The sequence below is a fragment of the Emys orbicularis genome, chromosome 2, assembly GCF_028017835.1.
Source record: "Emys orbicularis isolate rEmyOrb1 chromosome 2, rEmyOrb1.hap1, whole genome shotgun sequence".
In the NCBI taxonomy this organism is placed as follows: domain Eukaryota; kingdom Metazoa; phylum Chordata; order Testudines; family Emydidae; genus Emys; species Emys orbicularis.
Window position 1 is genome coordinate 219,317,433 of NC_088684.1, and position 12,429 is coordinate 219,329,861.

Consider the following 12,429-nt stretch of genomic DNA (forward strand, 5'->3'; position numbering starts at 1 on the left):
ATACTAGATTAGAGGGACCATTGGTCTGATCCCGTATGGCCATTCTTATGTTCCTTTTAGGATGTGTTTAAGTGTGCTGCCCCCCAAGCAACTCGGGACATTTGAGGACTCTATTTCTGAGACAGCATTAATAGGATTGTTGACAGCATCACACAAAAGGCGCCTTTCTTCTTTTGTCCTGAACATTTTCATCAGACCATTTTGATATGACATTAAAAAACCCTCTAGGAATCTCTTTCTCAAACGTGCCCTGTGCACTACAGTGGAGAATTCAATGAGCTGGCTCTGGCCTAAGGCAGGGAAGAAAGCATTGCTTTCCCTGTTCGCGCATAACACAAAAATACATATAACCCTCCCTTCTCCTCGCCCCCCTCCCCTCTGTGAATCTGCCCCTTCCGGCCCCCACAAACAGCTCCCCGGGAAACAAACGAGCACTAGAGGGCGCTCGCGGGGCCTTCCGCCCACAGTGCGCGAGCTCCAGCTCAGCCGTGCACAGCCCATTGCCCTGGCCCGCCCAGGGAGGGGCGGGTCCCCGGGACGCTCTAGCCGCGCGCTCTGTGGTGCGGCGGCCCGGCCGGGATGACGCGGCGGGCGGGTCCCGTGATGGCTGGTCGTGTCGCCCTCGCGCTGTCACTCGCTGCCGCCTCCCCGGCACCAGCTCGCGGCCGCCGAGCCCCCGCCATGGCCGAGGACGGGCACTTGGAGGCCTCGAGCGAAGGGTGAGCGCAGAGGAGCGGGCGGGGAGACGGCGCCACGGGCGGGGGCAGCAGTTGGGGGACCCCCCCGCGGCCTGTGTACACCTGCCAACCCGCATTCACCGCCCTAGAGCGGACCCTCACATCCCAGCTGCTATAGGTTTTTTCTGTGTCACTTCCTCCATGTTTGTACTGCAAAACCACTGATATCTTAGTTGCTTCAGCTACAGCAACTTCCTCCCTCCCGGTCTACTCACATCTCTCGTCTCCTCCCGCCCATACAAACTGCTGTTGCTAAACAATAATTTTCCCCTTCTGTCTCTGGCGCGCCTGTCGCTCCATCTCTCCCCTGACTTCCACTTCCCTTCAGCATCAACTTAGAACACATCCCCTTTAAACCACTGTGCAAACTGGCCTGACCCATATTTCTGCTACTAGTCCTTCTCTTCCCACGCAGCCCTTCAGAATGACTTAATCGTTGTCTTCACACTTTTTATAATGCTGCACCTTGTGTTTGAAACTATCTTCCCCTCTGTTGGAGTTTGTGTGCCAAACAAACCTCCCTCTCCTTTAGAGAGAGGCAAGGTGGGTAAGGTAATCTTTTATTGGACTAACTTCTGTTGGAGAGGTTTTAGTGAATAAAAGATATTACCTCACCCACCCTGTCTCCCTGATGCCCTGGGACCAACGCAGCTATAACACCCTATAACATTCTTCTTAAAATACACAATCTATAAAGCCTCCAGTTGATGATTTACCAAGTGAGTCTTAAAATATCTGTGCTTCATCATCTCAAACTTGTTCAGTGCATTGGCTCTAAACTGCATTAGTTGCTTAACTTGATCCTTTGGCGTATTAAGTGCTTCTTTGGTAGTGCTGAGTGCCCTCAACTTCTGTTGTCACACAGCACATTTCAGGATTGTGTTCTTAATATAAAGTCCTTGGGGTAGGAAAAAATGGTCTACATTTTCATAAGGGATTATTGATTATGGGTGCCCAACATGACATCTTTTAAAGGGGGTGTGATTTTCAGAAAGTGCTCAGCATCCACCCTCTGAAAATCAAGCCCTTTTAAGGCCTTTCAGATTGGGAACCCAAAATCACTAGTCACTTTTGAAAATGAAAGCTTAAGTCTCCTTTTTGTACATCAAAAAGTGTATTGACAATGGTGAAATGCTAGTGCTTTGAACAGTTAGCACAGAGTATTTGCATTACTGCATTCTTAATATTGGCCAGTCTTAAAGCTTGGTCATCCTTTCAAGGTGAAAAAGCCTGATTAGAGCTAGAGAAAACTTAAATTGTATGAAATAGTGAAATACACTAATTACTTTCAGATTTAAAATTGGCTTGGTAGAGAAATACCTACAAGCTATTAAAATAGCAGATTGGATGCAGTTCTAAATGACAGGTGACATATTAGGTGTATATAAAGGAAAAATCTGAAGTTTAATCTTTTTAAAAACAAATACATCTGATAGTAATTCACCTAGTTACACAACAAGTTCAACTAGTTGAAATCTGGCAACGTGAGCATTCTGTGGGAGTGTAGTGATGATAGCATAGTAAAATCACTACAAAATATATTAATCAAAACATGCTAAATCATACAGCTGTAATCCATAGTCTAATCTGAAGAAAAAACTAAATATACACCTCTACCCCGATATAATGCTGTCCTCAGGAGCCAAAAAATCTTACCACGTTATAGGTGAAACCGCGTTATATCGAACTTGCTTTGATCTGCCGGAGTGCGCAGCCAGCCGCGCCCCCCCCCCAGCACTGCTTTACCGCGTTATATCCAAATTCATGTTATATCGGGTCACGTTATATCGGGGTAGAGGTGTATTTGGATCGTCAATATGGAACAAAGTATCTAGAAATAGTTTGTCAGCGTTCCATATAAAATCACTAATTACTGCTCAGTTTGTATAAATGTGGGGAAAAGTTTCAAGGATTGAAAACTGTTTTGTCTTTAAGATAAGTGGTAACTTTCTCTAAAATAACTTTGGGTGGTTTTTTTGGTGAATTTAGATGGAATGGCTTGCAGCAACTAGTTAAAACTAAGATTGCCTTGGAATAATATATAGAACTATTTTGTAGGAATCATTGCAACTTCAATAGTCATAACTGTTTTTCCATTATCCTTTGAGACTTTTCTGAGTTTGGGTTTTCACTCGTGAGGCATGTTGTTGGAGATGATAGACTTTTTACAGTCTCAGAGTGAATGTAGTTTTAAAATCTGCATTGATGAATTCAGTAGGTTTGAACTCAAGAAGCACTTCCAGTAAGACACTCAGGGTACTATACTGCATAACAGTCATAATAATTTACTTGCTCTTTAAAGAGACACTGTCAACTGCAGATTTGTCTGAGTGTTTGGCTGACTGCCACACCTTAACATTTAAAACAAAGCATAAGCAGGTAGGGTAATGAAATCATGCTCCAAATATCTGCACAGTTATAGTTCTTTTGCTCAATTTTTCTTTAACTTAGAAATGAAGATTCAAAACAAATCAACTCAAAACAGTGTCGCTGCCCTGCAGGGTCTTGTCTTAGCCCTTGTCTCTCTTGTCACTCACCATCAGCTGAGGCATGCTCCCTCCCTCCCTCTCTCCCTTAAAATGTCTTCCTCTCAGGCCTTCTACCTGATAGTAAAGAGCTCTATGCACCTCCATGATCCAGGGTCTCTCCTGTCTGCTCCCCTCCCTAAAAGGCTATAAGACTTATGTAGATTCTTGTAAGTCATATGACTAGCAGAGGCTTCCAGTTTTAAAGGGAACAAGGGCAAAAACAGGTGCACTGGGATGTACACTTTTACCCCAATGCCCAGTGTGCTGTGTTACACACAGACTAAAGGAAATTTCCCACTTCTTTTCCAGTTTGGCCTTTTGCATTGATAGGAGTTTGTGTATAGGCAGTTGCCTTTCTATGTCGATCATCGCTTTCACTCTCTGGTCTCATGCACTTGCATCACATTCATGTATTGTCCTCAAAACTCAGAAATAAGCTTTATTTCAGCCACTCTAGAAACGTATATTTATGAAGTTTCCCTGCCCCTGCATAGATTTGGGAAGGGGAGCACTGTGGCTTTCACCGGGAAGGTGTCTTTTCTCCCCTCTCTTCTGGGTGGAGCCACAATGGAGACACTGTTAGGAGGCTGTCTCCTCACCCCTTCTGCTGCTGAGAGGAGAGGAGAGTTGATCATGATAGTGTATTCCCCATCACTGCAGATGGAGGCCCCCCATCTAGAAACTTCCCTGGGAGGAATGATTAATGACAATAGGCACTAGAACAGTGATATCCAGCCTTCTCAGTCTGAGGGGTGAACAGATTATTTGCTGCAGTCAATACTGGAGATGGATTCTCTCTGTACTGCTCTCCTTGTACCACTTAAGCCAGTGCTAGAGATTCTCCTTTTTGGGGGGGACTTCCTAGGCTGCTTTAGCCTATGCAGGGGTTGAGGCAGAGAACCAGGGATCCATAAGGAGTAGTTGATACTTGGTTTCTCTTTTTCCTCTCTCCTGAGCTGCCCTTAATGGCAGTGTGGTGGAGGGGAACTGAGCCATCCTTGCTTAGATGTTCCTCTAGGCCAGGGGTGGCCAACCTGAGCCTGAGAAGGAGCCAGAATTTACCGATGTACGTTGCCAAAGAGCCACAGTAATACGGCAGCAGCTCCCCAACCCCGCTCCCAGTGCCTCCCACCCACTGGCAGCCCTGCCGATCAGCACCTCCCCCTCCCTCCCCGCACCTCCCAATCAGCTGTTTCGTGGCATGCAGGAGGCTGGGGGTAAGGGGGGGGGAGGGGAAGGAGCGAGGGCATGGCAGGCTCAGGGGATGGGGCGGGGAGGGATGGAGTGGGGGTAGGGCCTGTGGCAGAGCCAGGGGGTTGAGCAGTGAGCACCCCTTCCCCCCCCCCCCCCGCCCCATTGGAAAGTTGGCACCTGTAGCTCCAGCCCCAGAGTCAGTGCCTATACAAGGAGCCACATATTAACTTCTGAAGAGCCGTATGTGGCTCCGGAGCCACAGGTTGGCCATCCCTGCTCTAGGCTCAGGCAGAGCCAATCAAACTTCTTCTATCCTGCTCTCCTTCAGGCTTGCAGAGAAGCAGTCAACAGAGCAGCTGAATTGCTCAACAGTTACAGGAGGAAAGGGACAGCAGCTGCTAAGAGCATTCCGGGCTCACATCACAGCTCCTCCTTGAGCTGTAAAAGGTGAACCAATGGGAGGCAGTACTCAATACCTCCTCCTTGTAGTGATGAGTTTAATTTGAACACCCAGTTTAAAAATTGCAGGGCATGTTACACTTTGAATTTGTAATCAAATATTCTATTCTTAAGTCTCCCTCAAGTACTGCAAGATAGACACTGCTGGGCTAGAGGTTTTCTCCTCCCTCCCTTCTCAAGCCCAATCATGAGCTTAGTGGATGAAGGGCAACCCCCAGACTCCCCCACAGGGTTGCAGGAGGCATAAAGAGTAGACTGCCCTTCTTCCCCCACCCTTCAGCAATTCTCTAGTGAGTGCAGTGGTAAAAAGAAAATATTCACATACTTTCAAAAATTTGTCAATTAAAAAAAAATCCAAGTCGAGTATGTCTTTAATAATCAAACATACCACACTCAGTACTCCGTGCCAGCATGGTACGTGCGTGCACAGAGCTATAAATTCAGGGTGAGATTACAGGGATTGCATACTTTGAAAGTCCTACCCATTACTTCAGGTGGAGGATCCTGTTCTCCATGACTAGTTGGCTGAGTCCCTGCTGAGTTGTGGCAGAAATCCTCCACCAGCTTCCTTGGCCAGTCAATCATCTGGGCTCTAGTCCCTTTCTTCTCAATAAAGTGTCCGGGTGGGGAGAGGAAGATGATAGTCATCTGTTAACTCTTGAATCATATTTAAAATCTTGAATAACAGGGGTAATAGATATCTGGGAGGTAGTTTTGGGAAGTCTGCTACTGCCACCCATACTGTAGATAAAATGAAGACTTCTGTCCACAGGGCTATCGGCCTAGCACAAACCTTTCACTAATTCTACATTCACAATTCATTCTGTGCTCAGTAGGGCCATTTATGCAGTGAGGAGCTGCACTAGGAGGAATTGTGCCTTAGGTCCTTTTTGTGATGCAGTATATTCACTCTTGCAGACTGGTCCAACTCCCTGTTGCACTGGGAGGAACAGCATCTAGGCACTGTGAGCCCAAGAGGGTCACCACAATGCAGGGCCTTTGGTGGGGGAACTAAAGGGTGGAAAACTGAAAACACAAATGAAGAACCTTCCCATTAAAAAAAAAATCTGTAGTCTCTCCTGATTATTCACTATGGTTAAATTCGCAACCTTATTTTCTGGCATTTCTTAACTTTTGAGTGCTTGACTTTGCAAATTTGACATTCCTTTAGCATAGCTTTTTGGGGTGTCATTGGTATTGACAGCAAGGGAGAAGAGGGGGAGGAAAGGTGGATAGCTCAGTTTTTGCCATGTTGAGGTTGAGCAGGCAGTGGGAGCTCCAGATGAGAGATTTTGATAACAGGAGAGGAGTCAGGGGAAGAGAGGTAGATTTGTGAGTCACTGAAGCTGTGTAAGGGGATGAGGTCACACTGGGCTAAAGTTAGAGGGAAAAGAGGAGGGATTTAAAGACAAAGTCCTGAGTGACTGACAATGTGGGGGGAGGAGAAGCAGGAACCCGTGGTGGTTAGTGATAGGAAAATCTGGATAGCATGAGGCTACAGAAGTGAAGGAAGGATATAGTTCAGTCCTGTATAATAAGTACTTTCTCTTGCTAGTATAACTTTTTCGTTAATGTTCTCGGTTAGGTTTGTTTGGATTTCAGTGTTGAAATACAAATGTAAAATAATGTTTTATTAGACAAGATGGGCAGAAAACACAAAGTCTTTATTTCTTTACTGCTAATGCTGTGACTGCTTTGTAAATTATTTTTTTTAAAGGGGAAGTGTCTGATCTTGAACCATGTATGTTTCTGCTCCTCCAGAGTTGATCAAATCAGAGCAGGAAAGGACTGGTTTTCTAACCTGTTAGCATTAATTATCCTCCATGTCTTTGTAGTACTTTGACATGTCTTTTAGAAGATGAAATGTGAGGCAATAGGGCAGTGTTTCACAAGCTTGGGGGTAGGGAGAAAAGGGATACCAAGCTTGTCTGGGGATTTGGAGCACAGGCAAAGGAGAGTGGTGGTGGTCAGGAAAAGCTGAATGATCCCAGATATGTAGGGCCCTACCAAATTCACAGCCATGAAAAACGTGTCACGGATCGTGAAATCTGGCCTTTTGTGTACTTTTACCCTATACTGTACAGATTTCACGGGGTAGACCAGCGTTTCTCAAATTGGGGGTCCTGACCCAAAAGGGAGTTGTAGGGGGGTCGCAAGGTTATTTTAGGGGGGTTTGCAGTATTGCCACCCTTACTTTTGCACTGCCTTCAGAGCTGGGTGGCTGCCTGGTGGCAGCTGTTAGCCAGGTGCCCAGCTCCGAAGGCAGTGCCCCGCCAGCACCAGCGCAGAAGTAAGGGTGGCAATACCATACCATGCTATCCTTACTTCTGCCCTGCTACTGTCTTCAGCGCTGGGCTCCTGGCTAGCAGCCACCGCTTTCCAGCTGCCCAGTTCTGAAGGCGGCAGCGCCGCCGCCAGCAGCAGAGCAGAAGTAAGAGTAGCAGTACCGCAACCCCTCCCAACAATAACCTTGCGACTGCCCCCCAACTCATTTTTGGGTCAGGACCCCTACAATTACAACACCATGAGTTTTCAGTTTTAAAATAGCTGAAATCATGACATTTATGATTTTTTAAAATCCTGTGACCATGAAATTTACCAATATGGACCCTGAATTTGGTAAGGCCCTACAGATATGCCTCTCTCATGACTGCAAATGTGCTTAGTGATCTCCTGTTCTCTTATGGCAGCCTGTAGTACTGTACGGCCAGTTGTGGAAGCAGCCTGAGTGTACTCGGATGCAGGCTCAGGCAGCAGTCTGATCATTTAAACTTTGCACTTGTACTCATCTCAGCTGCAAGAGCACATAATGCTTGACCCCACGTGCATCAGTGAATGCCCTCTCACACACCCTGGAATGGGGGGAGGGGAAAGTGGCAAAAGGAGGCATCAAAATTAAACAAAAATTAGAAAACAAAAAATACACAAGGGGCAGAAAAGGATGTGAGGAATTGCTGGGAGACAGACGAGAAGAGGGCTAGGAACATGGTAGGAGGAGTGAGCTAGTACCCATCTGCTGCTTTATTTCAGGTAGGGGAGCTGCACCAAAATTGAGTACCAGTATAATGTTGATCTTCTCTCCTGGCTGAATTTGCAGCTTGTTCCAACTATTCCTAATGTCATGGTATACTAGAATATCACTATACTAATCAGAAGAGATTCATTGTGTATGACTTATCTTGTTTACAATCTCTTCTTGGTATCTGGGAAGTCAGGGGCCAATGTAACATGCTGTTTATATGTACAGGAAACTTCAAGTGGCAAAATGCAATGTTTCAAAATAATTTAACATGGATAAAGTAGGTGCTGACTGTTCTAAATACAAAGTTCAAGATACAATAAATATACAAGGAAGGCGTTTTTACCTCTGACCTAATGTAGCAATATTCTGTAATAAACTACCAAGAGCCTGTTGTTGAAATCAGGAGGTACGATGTACAGAACACTTCCTAGAAATATTGTGCAGTAGTTTTCAAAATATTACGCAGTACTTTAAATGTTGCAAAACAGTTGGATAATTCAGTAACACTGAAGTAATCACAGAACGTTTTGGCTTGAAATTCTTCTAAACAGCTTTATAAATAGGGTGATAATCCAATTGGAAGGGGGAAAAATTGGCTTCAAAGTTAACCATGAAGCAGCTCCATAAAACTGTTGGATCTTGTGGAAAATGCCAAACTGGTGTTTGCAAAGGATACCATCCACCAGGGTTCTCACTTTGTGTTTTAAGCTTTCTAGTGTGTTCTCCAAGGCCCCACACTCTTGAAGATTTGTAGTCTCTGAGGGTAGTGATAGTGGGGTAGAACATGAGCTGTATTCCATTCTATCAACATTCATGTGCCACTTCTGGAGCTTATCTCCTGTCCTTGGAATCTCCCATCCAAATTGCATCTGTGGTCACTACATCTAACTTCCAGTCCACATGGAGAAAGTCTTCACCCAAATAGCTTGGTCTCTTCAGAAATAACTACTGCTCATAAAGCATCTGGACTTATGTGATCTTAAATGCACTCCTCATCTTTAGAGACCTGATATCCCAAAAGGTCGCCTTGATTCAAACAAAGTTGAACTACCATGGTTATAGAAACAATGAGGGAGGAATCAGGTTGTGCCTCTTGTGTTGGAAAGCTCTACAAGCATGGGAATGGATTCTGCCCCCAAGACATTCATAAAATCATTTTAGCCAGTCCCCATCGGACTGAGGCCTGGTCTTGCACTGGGACACCCTGCTCTATTCCAACCCAGGTTAGAGATCTGTAGGTGTGGTGTTTCTGAGTAGCTGACTTGTTTCCTTCAGCCTTCTTGGAATCAGTCTTCTAGATGAAATTCCAAGTGGAAAAGATTCACAGTATAGTGTAAATGGACCCTTGTGGACCCATTTACTTTCCTCACATAAAAAAACTATTTTCTTGACTTGTCTAACTTTGAAGACTAGCCTGTTTAATTTGGCAACTCTTTCAACCTATTGTGAATTTGTCTGCAGTTCCTTGTCACCATTTTTCATGCAGGGCATGTTTCTTACATATTACAAACACAAACTCTTTTTTTATTAAGTTATTAAATATGTTACATTATTCACATAGCTGAAGTCGCGTAACTTAGATCGATTTCCCCCCCCCCCCCCAGTGTAGACCAGGCCATACATGAAAACCTCTGCACCCCCACAAGCTTTTTTCCCTTTCACAGCAAGATTTCAGCTTTGCCTGAAATACTACCCCAAATAAAATGTAAATTTGCTTTGTTTTAAAATGTCTCCTGTTTTGAGGTCCAATGTTCTGATTAGTCTATTAGCTCTGTTGGCTTATCGAAAATCTTGTGTGTATGAGGAGGAAACAGAACCCAGACATACTAGTGAAATTAAACTCATCTGTTAAAACTACATCCTGTTTAAGATTTGTGCTTCATTTTGAGTCTATTGTATTTTAAAGGCCTGTATCCCAATTTGGTCTTTCAGTACTATGTAACCAAATAGCAAGATGGTATCAGATTTGATTCAAGGAGTTAGCAACTTAAAATCATTTAATTTGAATTTTTTTTAAAGTAGTTTCTAGTACTATACCTGTCCATGTCTTCTTTCCAATTTCTTGTAGTTTTACAATCATGTGCTCATATCCTTTTAAAAGTAATTTTCTCCTCTGGTGCTGTGTGAAAGATCCATATAGTCAAGGGAAACGGACTAAATGTTTTAATAGTACAAACAGTGAAACTTGAAGATACAAAATACTGTCAATGCACAAAGTAAACAAACTGAAAAGAGAAATACTCTCTCTAACACATTTCAATTATAGCACTTTATTTTGTATGTAGTAATAGTAGTGGATAAAAATGTTCAGAGAAATGTGCTTTGTTGTTGTGTGTGTGTGGGGGGGGGAGGGGTGTTTGTTTTTTAAATTGATGGTGTCCTTTTTAATAGGTGGCAGGCAAATAGTTTGTTATAGAAACTTAACATCCTGCCGTGAGCACCCATGTAAGCTATGTTCAGTTTTCAGATTGTCTCAAATAACTAAACTATCAAAGCGTGAAATGAGATGCTAATAAGAACTTTTCTCTAAATTAGCCTGGTGTAAACCTGTAGTTGCTGTCTGCCCTCTTTTTCCATACTAACTGCTTGTGTCATCCTTGACAGAGTCTTTCTCTTTGTCCTATTATGGGTCAACAACCTTAAAAGGAACTCAAAATTTAGTAACTGAAGTAGAATTTGTACTGCAAACTCTTATTACTGATTGTGATGCATAAGGCAAAAAACAAATAAACCCACAGCTTGAGTCTCAGATCCTAGGTTGAGTTTAAAGAGTTGACAGAATAAACATCTTGTAAATGGAATAAATTTTGATATGGAGTAGTTTAGACACAAACATGGGATTACACAATGCCACGTCATTTTTCAGAGTAGAATTGCCCTTAAGAGCCTTTTTTAATTTCAAAAAGCACGATGGAACAGAAAAGTGGATGCTTTATTGGTGTAGTCAGTTTTCTTTGCTTTTATAGCATGAAGGCACATGAATTCAGTGATGCTGAGTGAAATGCACAAAACCGAACGTGTAAATTCAGTGGAAGAGACTAATTTATTGGCCATTCCTCCCCAAAGTTCAAAAAAGTGGTGTACCTCATCATTTATCTTTAACTTGTATATTATCCATATTTAAATATCAGCCACTTGATGGCTATTGATGTTTCGTCTGTGAAATTGTACTTGCTTAATCTTCATTGTTTTCATGACTCTATGCAGGTTAGAAAGTAGTCATATGTACAGACTGAAATCCACTCCCTTTTCAGCTAGTTGCTTTCCACTTCAGTTCAAAATTATATACACCTCTACCCCAATATAACGCGACCTGATATAACACGGGTTTGCATATAGCACGGTAACCCCGGGGCTCCGCCAGCGGGGCTCCAGCGGCGCTTGAAAGGGCTCGGAGCTCTGGCCGCTGTGGGGAGCCCTGGGCCCTTTAAATCACCGTCGGAGCCCTGCCGCCGCTACCCCGGGGCTCCGGCAGTGGGGCTCGGGTGGCGATTTAAAGGGCCCGGGGCTCCCCGTGGCCGGAGCCTCGGGCTCTTTAAATCACCACTGGAGCCCTGCCGCCGTTACCCCGATATAACAGGGTTTCACCTATAACGCAGTAGGGATTTTTGGCTCCCGAGGACTGCGTTATATCGGGGTAGAGGTGTAATAGTGTTTTAATTTAAAGATTTTTTTAATGTAATTTTTTAACCTGATTTCTCTAGGACAATAGTTGCCCAGCCCTCCCATTTGCTTTTCCTTTTGTCAATTTATTTTGTTATTATTTATGCAATAATGATAATATGTAGCTTTTTAGGGCTTGATCCAGCTAAGTGATGAGCACTCTGGCCCTGATCGAGTAAAGCACGTAAGCACATGAGCAGTCTCAGTTAAGTCAAACGCTTAAATGTTTTTCTGGATTGTAGCCATTGTGCTCAGAACTTTGCTGGATTGAGCCTTACAGTATTTTTCATATCTAAATTTCAAAATACCTACAATTCTGAATTCTCATGCTGGCAAAAGAGTGGGTTGTTTATTTAGACATTGCCTGCAGAGGAAGGCATCTGTAATTCCATTTTGATATTGGTTTGTACTTCTGTATCTGCTCCATTGTTAATGTGTCTCAGTTTTGTACCAGTGCAATCCAACTGAAGTCCACAGAGGCCATCTCATTAATTCATTGGGTCTGGAAACAACCACCTCTGTTCATCTTGGTGCTTAGGCAGCAAAGTACAATAGATTCTCTACCCTTTCCATGATAATCCAGTAGTGCACCTAATCTATAGACATCCAGCACCAGTTGGAAGTCTGGTGAGGGGAAAGTGTTTAGGTTGTACAACCAAAAAACATTTGGATTTAAACAGGAAATTCAGTGCAATAGTCAGGTTATCGATTTCATTTTATACTCTTTTCAAACACAAAGTTAGAGTTGTGTAAGTGTCAATATTCTGACCTGACCTTAAGAGTGAGAAGGATGAGTTTTAACAGGCTTTATTGTCAGTTGGCATTT

The 12,429-nt window shown here is 43.7% G+C and overlaps 1 protein-coding gene across 1 annotated transcript in view; it reads left to right on the forward strand.

The window, feature by feature from the left end:
- The first annotated feature begins 587 nt into the window (after window positions 1-587).
- Window positions 588-12,429, forward strand: part of ABHD5 (abhydrolase domain containing 5, lysophosphatidic acid acyltransferase) — a 45,038-nt gene continuing 33,196 nt past the window's right edge. Inside the window, exon 1 of the mRNA XM_065397760.1 lies at window positions 588-719. Coding sequence (XP_065253832.1) covers window positions 604-719 — 116 coding nt within the window. The 5' untranslated portion in view covers window positions 588-603. The remainder of the gene's footprint in view (window positions 720-12,429) is intronic.